The sequence below is a fragment of the Polyodon spathula genome, chromosome 3 (assembly GCF_017654505.1).
Source record: "Polyodon spathula isolate WHYD16114869_AA chromosome 3, ASM1765450v1, whole genome shotgun sequence".
In the NCBI taxonomy this organism is placed as follows: Eukaryota; Metazoa; Chordata; class Actinopteri; order Acipenseriformes; family Polyodontidae; genus Polyodon; species Polyodon spathula.
Window position 1 is genome coordinate 55,135,943 of NC_054536.1, and position 22,253 is coordinate 55,158,195.

At 40.6% G+C, this 22,253-nt stretch overlaps 1 protein-coding gene across 2 annotated transcripts; it reads right to left on the reverse strand.

Moving 5' to 3' along the window:
- Nucleotides 1-1,270: 1,270 nt before the first annotated feature.
- LOC121313197 (uridine phosphorylase 1-like) lies at nt 1,271-16,703 on the reverse strand. Of its 2 annotated transcripts, none has more exons than XM_041245502.1 (8): nt 16,443-16,703; nt 11,564-11,621; nt 6,497-6,614; nt 6,224-6,382; nt 4,415-4,529; nt 2,952-3,161; nt 2,123-2,269; nt 1,271-1,600 (listed from the first exon to the last, which is right to left on the reverse strand). In XM_041245502.1, the coding sequence occupies exons 2-8, from the start codon at nt 11,611-11,613 to the stop codon at nt 1,464-1,466; spliced, it is 936 nt and encodes a 311-aa protein (XP_041101436.1). In that variant the 5' UTR covers nt 11,614-11,621; nt 16,443-16,703; the 3' UTR covers nt 1,271-1,463. The 2 variants fall into 2 exon arrangements, with proteins under 2 accessions (XP_041101436.1, XP_041101435.1); XM_041245501.1 differs by lacking the exon at nt 16,443-16,703 and adding an exon at nt 12,014-12,054.
- Between the last annotated feature and the right edge of the window lie 5,550 nt (nt 16,704-22,253).

Below are 22,253 nucleotides of genomic sequence, written 5' to 3' on the forward strand. Positions count from 1 at the left end.
GGGCACACATGCACACGCGCGCACACACACACACACATTTATCATAAAACTGGGCATCATTGGGAATACATTGAAAAAAAAATAATGTAACAGGTGGGGACCTGGTGTTAAATAATGGCCTATCAATTCCCTGCCAGTCTTGTTAACGTAACTCATCTCACACAGGGCTCAACCCTGTCCATGTCTGCAGGGCAGCCCATTGTCTGTTAAAGTAGTCCTCACCCGTAAGAATTGGAGTCACACACCAACTTAACAAATAGTCACCTTTGTGGTTCCTAACCTAGACTTAATCACTTGTAAATTGCCTCAAATAAGTCAGTGTAATTTTGTGGATTGACCCAAAATATTTCCTCAAATAGAAACAAGGTTTAAGTTTAATAAACTGTTCTGACAGCAAGCAATACGAAAAGCCATAGTTACAAGTTCCAGAGATGCAGAAAGTAGCACTCTTCTTTTCTTCCTCTGATCTAAAGAAAATGTGATTAGGGTGCCCCCTAGTGACTAGGAGAAGATCTGCTACTGGTTTGAAAGTAGGGAACCCTGCTCTAAACTGTTAGATCCTGTCTAATGGAAAAACAAGAGTTCATTGCAAAATGATATCATCGAAGGTTGCATTTTCACTGATTTAAGAAATCGAAACTGCTCCAAAATGAAAGTTAATGGAAGTTGAATTTTAATGTTATCACTGTTTAATACATTCTGCAAAGCCAAGCGTTTTTTTTTTTGTTTTTTTTAATGGTTTAACTTAAGTAAACAAACTAGTGCAGAAAGATCTGAGTTAGCTAGACCCGTTCATTTCTGTAATATTGTATGAATAGACACCTTTTACACCCATCAGGTCTCCTGAATGGCAGACGATTATTCCGTTCACTTGTTTCATGCAGCCAGGTTGTTTATTTATTTATTCATATGATTCATCTGAAGAAGATGCTGTTGTGTGAAGTTACATTCAGAGACCTTTTCTTTCATATGCCTTCAATTTTGTACACTACAGTTTTTTTTTAAATCATATATATATATATATATATATATATATATATATATATATATATATATATATATATATATATATATATATATATGGTACATCCCATAATTATAATGAATTAAATTATATATTAATATACAGTCTACATTACCTTTTGCATATTTTCACATAAGATAGCATGTCGTCACTATATATTGAACTTTCAAAGTTTGGCTTTGCATGTAACCTGGATTTTTATGAACAAACTTGAACGGCGTGGTACGTATAGTTCGCTCTTATATTTAAAAGCTACTAAAGTGTCCTGTGTCTTTTGTGTATGGTTGTTAAAATAAAACGGCCTCTTCTTCTAACAATAACATTAGTAATAATACATAGTATACACCAAAAACACAATTATTATCAAACAAAATATATGAAGAATATTTAAGCTAACGCTAAGTGAAATTCAGACTGCAACACTATCATTAGCTGAGCACTAGACTTGAAGTTGTTTCTTAATAAAGTACCCCACTAGCTTCTGTGGGCGTTGCTGGTAATTGACAAGCACATCGTGAGAGCTGGAAATCTGGTCCCCTTCAAGACGGTTTAGCAGGGTCACACACACTACAGCAGCTGAGAAAAATAAAAGAAAACAATGAGAATAAAGATGTTAAACTGCAAATCAAAAAACAAGTTTAATTACAACTCATAATAACAATATTAAACTACAACAGAAATGTAATAATAGTATAAAACATAAGATGAATAAAACAAGTGTAGCAATATCAAACCTGCAGGAAGCAATGCAGTTTCAGGAAGGAGAGGTTCAAGTACTGTTCTATGTTTTATTTGTAGTTTGATATATAAAAATATATTTAATTAATTTTGTGTCATTGCACCTGCAAAATGCTGATAAACTAAACGTGTTGTTCTTATTTAATACATTTACATTCTTGCAGATTATCAAAAGGGGCTGTTTTCAATTTTGTTTCTAGCATTTTATGAGAAGCATGAAACTTAAGGAAACTGTATTTCAGTGGGCAGGAAAAAATGTGTTAGTCAAATTCCTCAGTTTGCTTTTTCTGTTTAGATAAATAACTACCAACATAATCTTCAACTGTTTACACTTGCTTACTAAGTTATATAGAGCAGTACCTCGAATACCACTTAGTTTGCACATTGCTGCAAACACAGAAGACTCCATCTCAATATTCCTGACGCCTGCTTCATAGGCGTCCTTCAGGTAACTAAGCTTTTCCTTTTCAGTGTATGAGCAGAAAGCACCATCCAGACGAGCCTGACCTGTGCCAGATTTGAAACAGTTAAGTATTACACAAAACCATGGCATCAAAACAGTACTGCACCATGCTCTGACTCAGAGGCCTCCATGTCAGTATATAAAGATGTCTGAAAAAATACGAAAAATGTAATACGTTTTACCAATCAGAACACTACATTACATACTTTTTATAACATTACAGATATTGAATTTTGTCTATGATACAGCCAGCATATGCCAAATTCATTGTGCATTTATCAATAAGTACTATCAAGTAAAACTTGGTTCTAGATATCTGTTTCATCGTGATGACAACACTGTTATTTGGTGAGGAAAGCCACAGAAAGGAAACTGACAGTAATGACCCTGCCTCTCCAAACAAAAATGCTAATCAGATACAGAACTTCTGGCAGTCCTTAAAATCTCAGGTTGCCAAGGCAAAGACAGGAAACTCTGATCAGCAGTAGGCTATGTTGCAGATGAGGTCAGATGAGATTCACCCAGAATTCAGCTAGTGGAATCAATGCGACAGCACTCATCAGAAGGTCTAACAACATACTTAGTAAAGTATGGATCTTCTGGTTGTGCAGGCATAAATGTATATTTATAAATGTTTTATGTATGGCTTTATCTACGTTCAAAGCAAAAATACTGGACTTATCATAGAGAATGACGAAACAAATTGAAAAAACCTAATGAAATTACCTTCATAGAAATCTGTGGTACACATGGTGTTTCCAATGACCGTTTTGAACTCATCTATTTCCTGGCTGCACTGCAACAGCTGTTGTACGAGTTCTTCATCCAAGTCTGTACTGCGGATTACAGTCTTTCCCAGAATTACCTGCTCAAACTGTGGCATAAACAGGGCATCCACAGATTGCTTTGTGATGACCACTGTACCTGGCTCAAGTCCTAAAAACAAAGCAAAACAAAAAACAAAACTAGTTATAGAAAAAAGGTTCCAAAAATTCATGATCAAATAATTATTTTTGCTGCTCTATTCGGAAAGGGAGACAGGCAGGTGAAGGTCAATTAAGAGTTGTTTCAAATGGCGATAATATAATCAATCTCCGATATGACTGATCAGTTCAGTAAGTCCATGTTGGCTAATAATATTTAAGTAAGCACATACAGTAAATCTAAAGCAGTTACATTACCAAAATAAGTTACCTATAGATTTGTAGAATGTTTGATGAAAGTGACATTTCAGTAACTTTTACTTTGTAACTAGTAACTTTTACTTTTGTATCAAATTAATTTTTCTATCGTAATACAAATGTGTATTATGTACTGCCTAATAATACTGTAAATGTGAAATAATATGTAAAGACTAATTGAAAAGTATTTTTTTATATATATCAATTTAATATACCAGCATTTTTATTTCTTGAAAAGGCCCCACCCATCGTTTAAATGGCACCACTTTGTTGACTGCAGGCAGCCTTATCAGCAATATATAGATGTAGCATCTATGTATACCCCGGCCTCTTTATATCACTGAATTTATATTGGCCTTTATTCTAACTTGTCTATAAGGATTAAGGATAAGGATTACCCTGAAGAAAGCAGAACAGCAATGCTATTTTGCAATTTTAATTTTTTTTTACTCTTTCAGCAACTCTGCAAAAAGACAACGTAGCCTTCAAATCGTTTCAGTATCTTACTTTATGAGAACAAATTACTAAAAAAGAATTATACAATGGGATATCTAAAACCTGGACCAGCTACTGTTGTCTTGTGTTCAGTGGAGTTAGTTTTCAGTTTTCAGAAAGGGTGGGTACAAAATGACTTCCTATTTCCTCAATCTTCCACTGTTCTGAATGCAAAACAGTTTAGCAACAAAGTCTACCAGCACTTCCTCTCATTTTAAAACCTGATGTTTTTAATTTTTTTCTTCTAACATTAAAACATGTATGAAGTAGAAACTGTAGGAAAGTAATCCTTGTGATATTGGAAGCCTAACAGTATGTGACTCCCCCCTACAATTTTAAAACGTCAAAAAAACTTAAAAAAAACTTAAAAATAAAAAATCCACTACAAACAGTCCTGTCCATTTCTGAAGTGTCTAGTCAAAATCAAACAATATACTTGATTTTGGATATTAATGAAATTAATTTATGTCATTAAAAACACATTGGTAAGAAAAAAAGTGTAAAACTACCTACCTATTCCACCTGATGTCCCAATGCGTAAGACTGTGACGTTAGTACACTTAGCATGATACAGTAGTTTAATGAGCTCGTGTAACATTATTGCAATTGAAGGGATGCCCATACCATGCTGAAATAAAAACATTTTAACAGTAAATACACACATAATCGTCCTTGTAAGGCTTTTTGGTTTTTTACTTATAATATTATACCAAGATAAAAAAGACCTTCTTTCCAGTAGGGTCAAGAATGAGTTGACCATTCAGAAATAAGAAAGAAAATGGAATTGAAATAAACGTAAAAGCTAAACTAGAACAAACTAGGTATTAGCTACTGCAGCTCAGTGTTTGATGTCTGAGTGGAAGCTGTGATAAGAATACAGCTTCAATATGACATACAGAGAAGAAATAGGCCTTTTTCAGAACATTAATGACAAAATTGGTTCTGCAAGAGAATCGTTTTCAACACACTACGGTACAATGGCAAAAAAAAAAAAAATAATCTAATGCATTTTCTATTACTTGTAACTGTATGTGCACTGTGGGAAAAATATACTTAGGAAAACAAGGGTTGCATAAGTAGCCATACAGCAATACAATCTATAAAGTTGAACTGTCTGCCTTGGAGATATGACACTTGTGCAGATTTCAAGGAAGAAGAAAGAGCAAAGTCCAGTGAGTAACTCCAAAATGGTACATTTTTGTAAAACTATATATTTTAAAGCATATATACACACACACACTTTAAAATATATAGTTTATATATCATATGACTTCTTAGAATCTTCTCCGGGAGGCAATATGGAGGAGTTTTGAAAATGACTTTTTTTTAATTATATATATATATATATATATATCATGTAATACATGGATGAAGGCTATATTTGCATCCTGAGCCATTCGAAAAAAAAAAAAAAAAAAAAAGGCATAATACCACAGCAGTGATGCCAAAAAGTCATAATTACTCTAGAGGAAAATATTCTTGAACTTTGACTCATTTGACTCCTCGAGACCATCACTTTCGAGTCAAACATAAAATGTCTTGTTTTCAATCACTCGACAACATCCAAAGAACAGAAATGTTCATTAATGATCAACAAAATGTTAATACGTTAAAAAAATTATGTAACGCTGGTACATTCGTATCTCAGAAAATGGAGAAGAATGAGAAATTAAAACAAGGAAAGGAGATCATCCAAGTAAAGCTGAAGCACTAACGGATAACAATATAGAACATGTGGTACAGCGCTGAAACACTGCGTTTGAAAAAAACGAAACAACTGTACTGCTGAACCTCATCTTCTTTAATATTAACACAACAAGGGTATCCATGTACCTTCATTCTTGTAATTTATGAAGTTACAGAAACCCTTGATGGAATTATTTTCCTGTAACTCACAGAAGCCCATCTATTATTCTCTCTCATTCTCTCTCTCTCTCTCTCTCTCTCTCTCTCTCTCTCTCTCTCTCTCTCTATATATATATATATATATATATATATATATATATATATATATATATATATATATATATATATATATATATATATATATATATATATATATACACAATATGTGAAGAACTTCTTGGTTTGTGTTTTCTTATATGTCGAGAAGCTAGAAACTCAGTAAGCAATTGAGTAAAGGAGAAACTGTTATAATCCAGGCAAATACATGGAGCTTGATTTTCAAAGACATGGTCACAAGATGGTACACAGAAACCAAACTGAGTATGGGTGCTACATCCCGGTTTGTTTATGTTGTCAAAACACATGCAGTCCAATCTGTCCAGTCACTGTTGTGTGTGATACAAGTATGATACTTACACTGACTGATAACACCGGCCCTACTTTGTACATGCTGTAGCGGTCAGTTCCTGCACAGATGTTAGGATAATCTGCATTGGGGTCTCCCAGTCCCAGCTCTCCAGCAATGTACTGGATAAAAGCTTTCATTCTCCAGGGGCTCCCTCCAACACACACAAACTAATGAAAAGACAAGATCAGACAAACAGTACATGGGACTCACACTGCTTAGTTGTAAAACAAAGGCCATAAACATTGATTTTGTATAATCAACACAAAAGACAGGTTTCTTACTTTGACATCCCCAAACATTGCTGGTAAATCATGGCTGCTGGTTCCAAGGTCAAAATGGTACAATATATCTTCTTTCATTGAGTTCAAGTGGGGATTTGACAGGTGGATGGAAGTTTCCCTGTATAAAAAGAAAGGTTATTGTAATTGTCTCTTAACCTGCATGATAACCTACACACACACACACTGCTGTACAAAAGTCTTAGATATACTGCACTTGCAAATGTTAAGGTGGTGGAATGAAAATATTAATAGCGGTGAACAGGTGGAACGGTGTCAACTAACAGAGAATAACAGCATCTATTACCATATGGCACAGGTGCGTTCATTGCCTCTGTTGGAGGAGATTGTGCTAAAAGTACCTCAGATGGTGGTACAGAAGAATAACAGCGACACCTGGAGGGAACCCGATTTATCATGTTGCCAAAACACCCGGTTCAGATACCACTGCTGCTGTAATGGTTTTGCCGCAACCAGAACCGTCTGTGGACTCAATGAGACTGAAAATGTTGACAGTCCTGTGAAACTGACACAAACGCACGGATAGTATACTAAGCTGGTGTATTACAAAAAGGGAAAGCATTGCCTGACCACCAATGAGGCCACATTCGTTTAAAACACAACATAATGTGTCCTGTAACTAATTCCACCATCTGTATAAAACTGAAATCTGATATTATAGTAAACAATATAAGATACCAAGTAACAGCACAGAGAGTATTGGGACTGGGAGAATAAAGGAAATAGCAGCTAGGATTTGCCACCAAGATTACACAGTTTGAGGTAGAGGTTCTGAAACATTTATTTTACTAATTGGCACTACTATTTTATTTCCAGGAATTATAATAATTCTAAATTAAAGTAATTCAAATAACAAAACACAAAACTGAACATTGGGTAAGCTAATACTGTACATTCAACGGTAAACATCTGAATGTGAACCTAAAAGTGCTTATCTTAATAAGAACAGTGCAAAAGCAATACTACAGCAGGCAGTGAGCAGTCACGGACTCCATTTCACATCTTATCTTGCTTGCAAACCTTTGGCCTTAGACTGTCTGCTATATACATTTTGTTTTTCAATTCTGGTTAACAAATCATGTGTTGCTTTATGTACCTTCTAAGCTTTTAACAGCTTCTAACTAGTTAGCATCCTTCTATCTTTTTCACAAGGTATCAGTAACTTTAGAATGACCTGCTAAATATTTAGAATGATGCTCCTAAAGAGTCTCACAAATAAATAAATAAAATACATTTTAAAAGTGCTGTTACATGTTCCTCTACTGTTAAGAGGTATTCTACAGTCTACCTTTACCTCAAATGGGAGAGTTGACAAAAGTATAGTTACCATTGCAATTATCATTTGCATCTCCTAGACTCATACTAGTTGGCAGAACAATAGCAGAGCCTTTGCGAAACCAGATAGATGAGCTTCTAGACTTCTGCTAAATCTTAATTTATCAGCCTTCCAGCTTCTAACTTTAGAAGCACTTTCTGAAACAGGTCCCTGTTTCTCAGGGGATTTCTCAGTAAGTCCAAATGCTTTTTTGTTGTGACTGTATCAACAGCTTGAAATGGCGATCAATTAAACAGATTCCTTTGTTCCCCGGTACATAACAAAAAAGCGACTACTTTTAATGGAGGTAATACCTTATAACAAAGATGGCTTTGTGGGCCAGGAAGTATACAGACAACAGTTTTGTGAGTGAATGCGCTGGTTTGCAGTTTAATAATAAATAAACAAAACAAAAGGTTTACAAAAGACAAAACACTTAAAACAAGCGGCACAATGGCCAAAACAGAAACAAAACACGACGAACACTAAACACACAAGTATCATGCTGAGCTATGTCAGCATGACTAGCAATTGTGTTAGTTTTAGATCTTACTCTCCTCTCTCCCATTCTTTTGCCTGTGAAAGATGTGTTCCTCTTTTATGCAGCTGTGCCTGGCTCGATTGCTTGTTAAATCATTTAGTTTGAGCAGTCACAGTCTGCATTGTGCACTCCCCATGTCCCCATACAAATCTGCATGCAAAGTAATTATGCAATCCCAGTGTGCAATCCCAGTGCCTAAATACAAATATACATTTTACATCACCTTTGCTACATAACCCACACTCTGTGCACCACTACACACATACATCTAAACATAAAATACACACAGGGTTGGGGCAACCCACCATATACCTTAAAATAAAAAAGTTATTGCCACTTTCTGGAACCATTTTTGGTTCCCACAAGGTCCCAGAACCTCTCATATTGGATGTTAGTCACCAATTAAAGCCTACTGCTAAAGCTGTGTAACAAGGAACTGTACAATAAATGTGATTGAAGTCTCCATATGTTCTTTAACACAACAGTGCTATTTTGAGTTAGTATCAAATATACAGATTAACACATCAAGGTATACAGGGGGTCGTCAGCTCTGCCACGTCCGGAGACGCTGGTGCGTCGCCGCCCAAGGATGCCTGCATTGCACTGCCCAGGGATGCCGCGCCCGTTCCACTCAGGGATGCCACGCCTGCTCCGCTCAGGGATGCCCCGCCCGCTCCGCTCAGGGATGCCGCGCCCGCTCCACTCAGGGATGCCACGCCTGCTCCGCTCAGGGATGCCCCGCCCGCTCCGCTCAGGGATGCCGCGCCAGCTCCACTCAGGGATGCCATGCCCGCTCTGCTCAGGGATGTCCCGCCCGCTCCGCTCAGGGATGCCGCGCCAGCTCCACTCAGGGATGCCATGCCTGCTCTGCTCAGGGATGCCACGCCCGCTCCGCTCAGGGATGCCACGCCCGCTCCGCTCAGGGATGCACGCCCGCTCCGCTCAGGGATGCCGCGCCAGCTCCGCTCAGGGATGCAGCGCCCGCTCCGCTCAGGGATGCCGCGCCCGCTCCGCTCAGGGATGCCACGCCCGCTCCGCTCAGGGATGCCACGTCTGCTCCGCTCAGGGATGCCGCGTCTTGATCGCCTGGGGTTGCCTGCTGCTCCGCATCGCCTGGGATTGCCTGCTGTTCCACATCGCCCGAGGCTTCCTGCTATACCTTTTGTATCTCCTAGGACTGTTGACGGTCCCTCTTTGCTTGTGGTCGCTGACCGTCCCGCTTCGTTTGGGGTCACTGACGTTCCTGCTTCGCCTGGGGTCGCTGCTGGCTCTGCTTCGCCTGGGGTCGCTGCCGGCTCCGCTTCACCTGGGGTCGCTGCCGGCTCCGTGTTGCCTGGGATCATTGCCGGCTCCGCGTCACCTGGGGTCGCTGCCGGCTCCGCGTTGCCTGGGATCATTGCCGGCTTCGCGTCACCTGGGGTCGCTGCGGGCTCTGCTTGGCCTGGGGTTGCTGTGCGCTCCGCTTCGCCTGGGGTCACTGCAGGTCCTGCATGGCAGCAGAAAATACTGTGGCTGTAGCCCTACAGAGGGGAGCTACCAGCCATGAAGAAGGGGGGAAGATCAGAAGACCAGCTCCCCCTGCAGCAGTTTCGCTGTAGGAGATTGTGTGGCTGAAGCCCCGGAACAGGTAGCTGCCAGCCATGAAGACGTAGGGGGTAAAGGAACTCCCACCATGGCCGCCACCATGAACACCATGCTTTCCCTCTTCCGGGACTTTGAGACTGAGGAGGGAAGTGGCCGTTAGAGCCATGTGTGCTTTGCACAATGGGGGGGATATATAGAAGGGTGAGGAGCCCTGTACATGTGTTTGTTTATTTTAGAACGGGGTACCCCTCCGCCTCTGTGCAGTTTATTATATTGTGTTTGTTATGAATTACGTTTAAAACTTTAATTTCGTTCTGTGAGCAGTGTTTTTTTTTGTTAAAATATTTTAATTATTTTTGTATTTAAAAATAAAAATGGCACATGCCACGCATTTTGCACCGCAGTTACTTTGTTTGTTTTTGGTTCCTGCTTCTGGCCTGATGTCACCACATGGCTACCTTGTCACAGTAACATAACAAGAACTGTTGCAGAGTGAGCTTGAGTTGTGTATATATGGCTGTGGCAGGGTGATTGCCCTGCACAGGTTGGATTGGTGTAATTTGTATGTGGAAATGGGTTTATTGTGTGTGCATTTTGGAGTTCATTTGTTTGATTAATTGATTGTTTACAGAGGAGGGCTCGTTTAAGACTGCTGCCTGCTGGGTTTGGTTGAGAGGCGGGGCAGTAGATGATTGGCTGTGCCGGTCCTTAATCAGCAGGTGGGTGGGTCTTGACCGAGTGTCTGTCAGTTTAAAAACATCCAGTGGAGATGGCTCGGGGCGATTGCAACACCATGGTACAGTGGAGAGCTGCGCATATTCAGGAGAGAGTCCGCTCTGAAGGAACAACACCTACCCTGAAACTGCAAGTGGTGTGTGTGAAGGCAATGCCCAGCCAAGGCAATAAGAAGCAGCAGGAGTCGTCGTGTGACTTCTGGCTCATCAGTAGGTTAGTTTAGGGGATAGTGATCCCAGGTCATGCATAGAGAGGCTTACGTAGTATAGCCGGTTCCTGGAGCTGGACGCCTCGTTTATAAGGCTAGCTCTCTGTGACACCTTTTATTTGTAGTTTTTGTACTGTGTTTTATTTTGCCTTTTGTACAGCTTGCTGCATGTGGCCTCTGTGTTACCTTCACTGGTAACATCACATGACCCCTTTGTTTATTTAGTGTCTTTTGTATTAAATTCTGTGAGCCTGAGCGGCGTTCCAACTCTACGCCCCATGTCTCTCTGTATTGCCTAAGCAGCGGTTATACACACATGTGACATGAGAACCCTGTCACAATGGCCCATACATAAATTTTACAGTGTGGCCTGTATGCTCATTAAATATCAAAATTAATGTATGCACTGCAAACCAGTCAATGGGTATGCAAACGCTACAGGCTGATAGTTTACCTGGTTTTCTGAAGTTGGAAATTAGATTTTTATCATACTCTCATACTGCAGATATATTACCAAAAATTAAATGCTTCATTAACAATAGCAACTTTTATTAAGATTAACATAAGCATATACCCTAGTACAGTGTTTATTACAACAACTAAGTAATAACCGAGATTACAATAACTGCAGCAAAATGAAAGTATCTTATTAAAAGTAAGACTTACTTAGAGCTCGCCCCATCCTTTTTCTCTTTATTGTTGAAGCCAGGTGCCATTTTACAATCTGAGAAAATAAAATAAATAAAATAAAATAAATATCAAGTGAACTAAAAATCTTACATAAGATGGATATTTAAAAAAAGCAAGTCAAATCTGAATACAGTAACTACAAACATGTTGTTAATAATACAATGTGTAGTCAATGCAAATAATGAACGGAATTTTGAATCATGAATTAAGAGAAGGGGAATAAACTTAATGTAGATCAACAACAGGGAACCCTAAAATGTCAAATATTTTTTTCCCTTCAAGACCGGAACAACATTGTATGTCAAACTCTATTAAATACTGTTGCACAAAGTGGGGGGAGAATCAGTAAAGGGGGCGTGACTATGACAGTTCTGTAAAACATTTTAATAAATACATAAATGACAGCTAATTAGTCCAAGTTCTTACCTTTCAAATGAGCCATTGACGGTTACTCTAGGACTTGTAGAACCAGAGAAATGATGTTTGAAGTGGGGAGTGTCAGTAAAACTGCAGTGAACAGAGGTGAAATGGCAGCTTCCACGTATGGAACGAGGGTAAAAAGAAAAGCCCTAATGTTTTAACAGGTGGTTTTTCCCGGATTTAATGTAAATCGCGTATTTCCTCTTAGATTTAACCACAGAAAGTCCAGATTTAGCTAAATACATACAAACACAAACACATTCTTAAAAGCCAGAGTGTGAGGTAACTCTGCTGCAATGCCAACTCAAACGTGCCAATGGCCATGGGCATGCAGTTACCTTCAGCTATACCAGTGTAGTATTTATTTTCAGGTACGCTGTAAAAAGTGGTGTGCAGCACACAGCACTTGCTCACACATGCCTAAACAACTTCCCCTAAGAAAGCAGTGACGCGCCATTCAAATCTGGTACGTTATGCTGTTTTCGGTCTTTTACATATGTTTTAATTTAATTTATATTTTCCAGTATTTTACAAACAATTTTAATTGAATTCATCATATTTTTCCCCCATTAAGAAAATAGTATGCAAATATTAATCATATGCAATACATTCGGTCTTGTACATTTTTTAACTTGTGCAACTTTGTTACGTTTTTTTTTTCCTTTTCCTTTTTTTTTTATTTAGTCGTTGACAATTATTTTTATTATTTTCTCCCAATTTGATATGTTCAATTATTTTTTTAGACTCAGCTCTAAAAAACTGAAATAAATAAATAAATAAATGTAAATAAATAAATAAATAAATTCAGCGCGACGAGAGCCGTAGCTGCATGTATGGTACAGCTGTGTTTTGTTACAATATTTTTGTAAATAACTTTAGAATTATTTTATTTTCTGCATTTTTTAAAAAAAAATATTAATATAATAAAGGTCAATCCAGATTTTCAACACTTCTATCTCCCCACAGAGATACTAGAGCCTGCACTTTCTCAGCCCCCTAAGGTTGACCTTGAACTGCACCCCAGGCAGCTAGGCCAGCCCCACTTTAATTTCAATTTGACCTAAATGAGTTATACGGATGACGGACTATTGCTCTCAACAGGAGCAGGACTTGGAAGAAGTACTTTTAATGGCTTCCTGTTCCAGGCAGTCTGCAGCTTCTCTTAGAAGTTGTGGATTTGGTTTTGGTTTACCAAATATTCAGTAACAATTTATTATTATTATTATTATTATTATTATTATTATTATTATTATTATTATTATTATTATTTATTATTATTATTATTACAATTATGATAACTCAAACCTGGCAGACCAGCTAGTAGATAATCGAACGCACCAACGGTATTGTCCCGCCCTTGTAGTGTGATTGACGCTAATGAGGAATAGAGTGAAAATATTATGCCAAAATAATAATGAAAAAAAAATGCATATATATATTTTTTCTATGTAATGTACTGTATTTCGATTTGTGTTTATTTTATTTATTTCTTATTTTTTATGTATATGTATATATATTTTTTATTTATTTTTTTTATTTTTTTTTATTTATTTTTTTATTTTTTTATTTATTTTTATTTTATTTATTATTATTATTATTATTATTATTATTATTTATATTATTATTATTATTTTATTCTATACAATTCTATTCCTAAGAAAAGGAAGCACACATCTTCCAAGCCAATGTTGAAACAACTTTTATTGCATACAGTCTACACCGCCTAATGGGTATTACTAACAATAAAGATTTTATACTTAAATACACAAATAATTACGAGTCAGTATTATATATATCTCATATATATATATATATATATATATATATATATATATATATATATATATATATATTATATATATATACACACACACACACACACACACAGCTCTGGAAAAAATTAAGAGACCACTGCAAAATTATCAGTTTCTCTGGTTTTACTATTTATAGGTATGTGTTTGGGTAAAATGAACATTTTTGTTTTATTCTATAAACTACTGACAACATTTCTCCCAAATTCCAAATTAAAATATTGTCATTTAGAGCACTTATTTGCAGAAAATGACAACTGGTCAAAATAACAAAAAAGATGCAGTGTTGTCAGACCTCGAATAATGCAAAGAAAGTAAGTTCAGATTCATTTTTAAACAACACAATACTAATGTTTTAACTTAGGAAGAGTTCAGAAATCAATATTTGGTGGAATAACCCTGATTTTCAAGCACAGCTTTCATGCGTCTTGGCATGCTCTCCACCAGTCTTTCACATTGATGTTGGGTGACTTTATGCCACTCCTGGCGCAAAAATTCAAGCAGCTCAGCTTTGTTTGATGGCTTGCGACCATCCATCTTCCTCTTGATCACATTCCAGAGGTTTTCAGTGGGGTTCAGGTCTGGAGATTGGGCTGGCCATGACAGGGTCTTGATCTGGTGGTCCTCCATCCACACCTTAATTGACCTGGTTGTGTGGCATGGAGCATTGTCCTGCTGGACAAACCAATCCTCAAAGTTGGGGAACATTGTCAGAGCAGAAGGAAGCAAGTTTTCTTCCATGACAACCTTGTACTTGGCTTGATTCATGCCAAAGCTGCCCGATTCCAGCCTTGCTGAAGCACCCCCAGATCATCACCGATCCTCCACCATATTTCACAGTGGGTGAGAGACACTGTGGCTTGTAGGCCTCTCCAGGTCTCCGTCTAACCATTAGACGACCAGATGTTGGGCAAAGCTGAAAATTTGACTCATCTGGGGGTGCTTCAGCAAGGCTGGAATCAAACAGATTTGTCTTTGTGAAGAGCGCATGAATCAAGCCAAGTACAAGGTTGTCCTGGAAGAAAATTTGCTTCCTTCTGCTCTGACAATGTTCCCCAACTCTGAGGATTGGTTTTTCCAGCAGGACAATGCTCCATGCCACACAGCCAGGTCAATTAAGGTGTGGATGAAGGACCACCAGATCAAGACCCTGTCATGGCCAGCCCAATCTCCAGACCTGAACCCCACTGAAAACCTCTGGAATGTGATCAAGATGAAGATGGATGGTCACCAGCCATCAAACAAAGCCGAGCTGCTTGAATTTTTGCGCCAGGAGTGGCATAAAGTCACGAAACATCAATGTGAAAGACAGGTGGAGTGCATGCCAAGACACATGAAAGCTGTGCTTGAAAATCAGGGTTATTCCACCAAATATTGATTTCTGAACTCTTCCTAAGTTAAAACATTAGTATTGTGTTGTTTAAAAATGAATCTGAACTTATTTTCTTTGCATTATTTGAGGTCTGACAACACTGCATCTTTTTTGTTATTTTGACCTGTTGTCATTTTCTGCAAATAAATGCTCCAAATGACAATATTTTTATTTGGAATTTGGGAGAAATGTTGTCAGTAGTTTATAGAATAAAACAAAAATGTTCATTTTACCCAAACACATACCTAGTAAAATAGTATAGTAAAACCAGAGAAACTGATAATTTTGCAGTGGCCTCTTAATTTTTTCCACAGCTGTGTATATATATATATATATACAAAATTATTTATTTCTACATGAAATGATAAAGAATGAAATTACAGCTATCACAAGACGAGGCACCTCGGATGTTGACGTGCCAATTTCTTTGCAACAGCAGCCAAACCACAGGAGATTCCTCCTCCTTCAAGAGTTCAACGTGGTTTGCGCAATTTACGCTAGTCACGGTGTTAATCACTTACACACTGCACTGTGCTACGTGCGACCTGTCTTGCTCTGAAACATACACAATTAAACGAGATAAATACCATTGGGAAGAAGTCTCCAGAGATGTATTCCATTTAACTTTTAATCATAATATGATGCGATTTCATTATTTTTATTTTCATTAAGAATAATCTTTTTTTTTTTTTTTAAATGTCCAAGGTCGTCTCAGCTGCCTCGTTTAACTCTGACAGCAGTTTATCAGGATACACTTCCTTCTCCCGGGGCGTCCAGATAAAGCAGCGCCGACTGCATTCATTTTAGGGTTTATATCAATATTTTAAAAATTAACCTGTTATAAACCCAATGCCAATGACCGTATATGTTTAGAATGTTGGTAATGTATTCTCAATAAGTCTATGTTCGTTTAACATCGGGATCCATAACTGTCACAAAGCCCTTTTTATTACGAAATTACAGTTTATGGATATATTACATGGATATTCTTATATTATTTATCATATAACGACGTTTCCCTCTGTGGTTAAGGAAGTAGAATACATAATACAAATACACAAACTAAATATCAAGTGGCGCAAAAACAATGGCTAGTATTCTATGCCCCATCTCAGTTCTGTTTCTGTTCTGAATGACCCCAAAGTCACTTATTCTTCTGGTAAAATAAAGTGTACACATTAGCATTTGCTAAAAGAAGACCATAAACACCGAAAGGCACAAACATTACTATTTCAAAACAGTATTTTCTTACCTGTAATCCTTTGTCAAAACGAAACTGGATTCTGTTAAGCTCTGTGTAATGTACATTAACACTGCATCCTTTCTGGGTTGTTCCTTACACTGTACAGTACCAGAGTTCAATGCTATTGGTTCTCACAGACAATTCCTGGATTAAGTGCGCTGTACGTTATGTTAATCAAACACGTACCAAATGAAGTTTGCTCGTTGCAATAACTGCAAATTCATCTTGGTACGGAAATCACACAGTCTTAGGCTCATGCATAAATTCAACTGAGCTGTAGCAGTAGACGTGCACGCGCATTGATACGTACATACATACATTGGTACAGGATAACCTTTCTGCTTCTTTATATAGTGACAGTTTCAGTTAGCACTGTATACTTATCTGTCTACAACGATATCATTTTGAATTTTGTTTTCAGCACTTTGTGGCTCCGTTATCACAGTTTAACCTTGTGTTTATGGAGGATAATTTGTGCCAAAATTATTATTATTAATAATAATAATAATAATAATAATAATAATAATAATAATAATAAAAATAATAAAAAAGAAACGCAACAAAAAAATAAAAAATAAAACATACGTACATAAAAAATGAAATAAACACAAATCGAAATACAGTACATTACATAGAAAAAATATATTTATGCATTTTTTTAAATTATTATTTTGGCATAATCTTTTCACTCTATATTCCTCATCAGCGTCAATCACACTACAAGGGCGGGACAATACCGTTGGTGCGTTCAATCATCTACTAGCTGGTCTGCCAGGTTTGAGTTATCATAGAATTGTAAGAAGCACTAATAATAATAATAATAATAATAATAATAATAATATAATAATAATAATAATAATAATAGTCTTAAAATTGGCTAAACCAAATCCACAATTGCTAAAAGCTGCGGACTACCTGGAACAGGAAGCCATCAGAAGTACTTCTTCCAAGTCCTGCGCCTGTTGAGAGCAATAGTCCGTCATCCGTATAACTCATTTAGGTAAAATTGAAATTAAAGTGGGGCTGGCCTAGCTGCCTGGGGCGCAGTTCAAGGCCAACCTTAGGGGGCTGAGAAAGTGCAGGCTCTAGTTTCTCTGTGGGGAGATAGAAGTGTTGAAAATCTGGATTGACCTTTATTATATTGATATTTTTTTTTTTAAATGCGGAAAATAAAATAATTCTACGGCTCTCGTCGCGCATAATTTATTTATTATTAATTTATTTATTTTTTAATGTTGGCACAAATTCTCGTCCATATGTGTTTGTTTAGAATTAAGGAGATTAATCCCCAAAAAACAATACCTGAAAATGAATTCTGCCCTCCATTGTGAACAACACAATACTACTGGTGCTGTGGAGAATGCTATTCGGATTCTTGCCCAGTTCAATGTACATGGAGGTAACTCACTTATTTACATATTTCTTTGCAAAACTCAACAATCATCAGTGCTGGGCTGGGCTTCCAGCACACAGGCAAAGACTAAACAGTTTTAAGATGAGTACGTGCATAAACAAATTAGACACATATGTGTAAACATTGACTAACAAACCGTAATAACTTCTCTTTAATACTGACACACCATTAGCAATTGTAATGCTGGAACAGATGAATACTGCATTTCAATTAAAAACTGGGACCACTGTTTACTAATTGGAATTTACTATAAAAAAAAAAAAAAAAAAAAAAAACGTTAGGTTATTACCATAACCCTGATTCCCTGAAAAGAAAATGACAACCATTACCGAATGGGAAGAGCCTCTCTGACCGTCAATCTCTGAGCAAATATACAAAAGCTGCCCGATCATGGCCCTGCTGTGAGGGGGAAGTCCCGCCCACCTCCTGCTGAAGAGAGATGTCCTCACAGTAGCACATCGCCATTTTCTTTCGAAAACAGGTCAGCTGGAGACACGACCTCAAAGTGTAATGGTTATCATTCTCTTTTCAGGGAACCAGGGTTATGGTAATAACCTAACGTTCCCTTTCAATTCGAATGACAACCATTACCGAATGGGAAAGCTTTTGTGGCTCCAGATTACCGAGAGTACAGCCCCACGGAAATAGCAACAGAGCCCACATGACGCCTAAGGGCATGTTGTCTGCAAAACTCTAGAGCCCAGACAGGGTCTCGTTTGGTTTGTCACATCAAGGAGGTAAAAACGCACAAATGTCTGACTACCTGTCCATGTAGCAGCATTGCAAAACTCATCTAAGGAGGCGCCATGAAGGAAGCCCACGAGGTTGCCTGGCCCCTGGTAGAATGGGCCGTAGTGACTCAGTCTATTCATACGCCAAGCGTATCACATCTGTCACCCAGTGCGCTAGACGTTGCTTCAATAGGGCCTGACCTCTAGAGCAGGACCCGTAGCAGACAAACAGCTGGTTGGACTGTCTCCAGGACGCTGTCCTATCCAAATAACAACGCAGAGCCTGAACTGGGCATAGCATGTGTTGTCTACGGTCCTCCTCTGGCTCGTGCGGAGGAGGTCTGAAAGTTTCCAGAATCATTGATTGGTTAATATGGAATGAGGATACCACCTTTGGCAAAAAGGATGGATTTGTTCTTAATGTTACCCGCAAGTCATTCCCAGTGAAAGCCATACATGTGTCTTCGGGTGCCATAATAGCCCCTCCGCTTGGCTCAGGAGGTCCTTGCGCAGCGGGAGCTGCCATGGCTGATCCGACAACATGTCGGAGAGGAGAGCAAACCAGGGGCATCTCGGCCATCTGGGTGCAACCAGCAGAACATGTGCTCTCTCCACCCTTATCCTCTCTAGTGTCAGGGGTAATAATGGTAGCGGAGGGAACACATACAAGAGCCCCTGTGGCCAGGGGTGAGCTAACGCGTCTACTCCCAGGAGGCCCCCATCTCTCTCCATGGAGAACCATAGGGGGCAATGAGTGGCTGTGGCAAAGAGGTCAACTCGTGCCAGTCGAAACCTCTCCCAAATCTGTTTCATCACTTGAGGATGCAGCCTCCACTCAGAGCTGTCTGGAGCTCCTCTGGACAGGAGGTCTGCTGCCTTGTTGTCCACACCGGGGAGGTGAACTGCCCTGATGGAATGCAAGTTTCTGTGCGTCCAGGACAGGAGTCTGTGCGCTGTGTGGTGAATTGCCGGGACGGAGCCACCACTCCAGTGTCTTCCGGCATTGTCTGGACACCCGCACCAGCCGGTATCAATCTCGGACCAGGTGCACCTTGAATGTATTCACCCAGGCTTGAAGTGGCATTCAGCATTCTCAGCAAAATGACCTGTTTTGTGTGTGCCTCTGCGTGTGCTTTTGACTGCGCTCAAACCAACCAATCCTCACATCATTTAGGATCCGAATACCCCACAGCCTGAGTGGAGCCAGTGCTGCACCCATGCACTTTGAAAATGTGCAGGGCGCCAGCAAGAGGCCAAATGGCAGCACGCAGAATTCTTATGCGTTGCCTTGAAAGGCGAAGTGCAGATATGTTCTGTGTGCGGGACAGATTGGGACGTGAAAATAGGCATCTTGCAGGTCGATCGATGTGAACCAGTCACCCGGTTGGACAGACTGGAGGATACGCTGTGCTGTCAACATGTTGAACTTCCTCTGTTTGAGGAACAAGTTGAGGACCCTGAGGTCCATAATTGGTCTGAAACTGCCGTCCCTCTTGGGCACCAGGAAGTACCTGGAGTAACAGCCGCTGAGGGCATCACTTGGACTTACCAAGCATACAGCGTTCTTCTGTTGAAGATTGGCGATCTTCTGTTGAAGGAGTATCACCCTCGCTGGTTCAATGGTGGTGAGGAGCACACCCTTGAAGGGTAGAACGTATCCATGTCCCCTTGCCATGGGTCGTTGACGTTGGTTGGTCAGTCGGGGGGGGGGGGGGGGGGGGGGGGGGGGGGGGGGGGGGGGGGGTTGGTGGCAGCCGGTGCCCCTCAGGGGCGGTCTCCCTTGGACTTGGGAGGGAGCGGGTCTTTCTTAGGCCCCAGCCTCGGTCTCCAGCCGGAGAATCGGTTTCCCTTGGCCTGTGGTGATCCCCTGCCGCTGGCCCTATCTCTGCCTGATTGTCTACTCTGGAGTGGAGGGCGGTGTTCAGACCCTTTTACCCCAGCAGGCTGTGCATGCCACCTTGGGCGCTGATTGTAAGCCGGAAAGCACGAGAACTTTGAGGCGACCTCCGTGGCCTTGTAGGACCTCTCAAGGCTCACATCAGTGGTCTCCCCAAAAGTCTGCCCTGGTGTAATGGGGGCATCCAGCAGCGCCACCTTCTCGGTCTCTATGACCTTGGCTTGTGTCAGCCACAAATGCCATCGAGCGGCCACCATCGCCTCCAGCGACCTCCCTGATGCTTGACCTAACTCCCCTATTAGGTAAGTCATCGCCTTAGCCACTGCCTGGAGCTCCCCTGTGTCTCCCTCCGTGGCTCTGTCCTGCAGCCTGTCCGCTAACTGGCTCTGGTAGAGTACCAGTATAGCCATGGCGTTTGCTGCTTGCACGGACGGTGCTGCCAACGAGTATGCATTCTTTAGCATTGTGTCCGTTGTTCTGCAAGGCTTTGACGGGCAGGTTGGGTCCTTGTCCCCCTTGGTGAAGGTGGAACCTTGCACCAGCACCGTGACGGTGTCCCTGATGGTGGGGAATGCGCCTAGGCCTGCTTCTTGGGCTCCTGCAGTATGCAGCAGGGACTCAGCTGTTCTGGAGGCTGAAGGTGCAGATGCTGGGTTGCCCCAGGAGGAGTGCACCAAATCCAGGAAGTCCTGACATAAGGGGAGGGTGTGCTATGGGTACCCTCTCTGCTGGAGGAAGCGGTTCCCCTTTCCCTCCTGTTCTGCCGGCCATGGGACGGTCGTGGCTGCAGTTGCCCGCTGCATTAGCGCCCAGAACTCCTCCTTCTGGGACACGTGTGGCAAGGGCTGCAGGGTGCTCCTCACTGTGGTGTAGAGGACGACACGTTCGACCTGGATGCCGTGAAGGACAGCTCGTCTGGGCTAGGTGGTCTAGGCAGAGGGGATGGGGAACGAGACCACTGATCTTATTCTCCCATGGCTTGAGGAGAGAGACTCTGCTCGGGGTAGGGCTGCTCTCCGTTGCGTTGTTCTCCTTGAAAACTTCCGACAGGGAGAGCAGTCCAGCTCACCTGCCAGTACCTTGGCCACGTGTTCTGGCCCCAGGCACCTGGTGCAGGATCTATGTTCATCCTGCCTGGGCAGCTTAGCTGAAGACCCAGTTGACTGCACCAACATGTTTTCAGTTTTTTTTTTTTGTTGTTGTTTTTTTTTAAACTGCTGTGCTCAACCAGCAGTCTGCAGACACATTTTTCAAATGATTAATCGGTGCAGAAACAGTCGTGCCGGGATCGGCGTCGAGGCGAGCGCTGTCGGCGCTGAGGTCGGTGTCGAGATGCACACGGTCGGTGCCGAGTCGATCTGTGCTGAGGTCGATGCTGACATGTAGCGTCGGAGCCGGGCTGTAGACGGCCCCGAAGCTATTCCCCAGTGCTGAATCAATCGGTACTGGGATCAGTGTCGAAAAGAGCGTGGTCGGCGCCGAGACAGTTGGTGCCGATGGTAGGCGCGGCGCCGAAGATGTTTACACCGGTGCCGAGTCAATTGGGACCGGGTAGGTGCTGTTTCTTCAACCTCGCGATTGGCAGGAAAAACCACGGTCGATGCCGGGGTATGCAGCTGTTTTTTTTTTTTTTGGTCGCTGTGACCGATTAAATTGGTATAGAGGACGACGCCACAAACCCACAGGGTCTCCTTACAGCACCAGAAGAGCTCTCACATGGTGTATTAACTATACAAAGCCTCGTGTAGTGAGAGTAATGGCCATTCGGTAATCCCTGA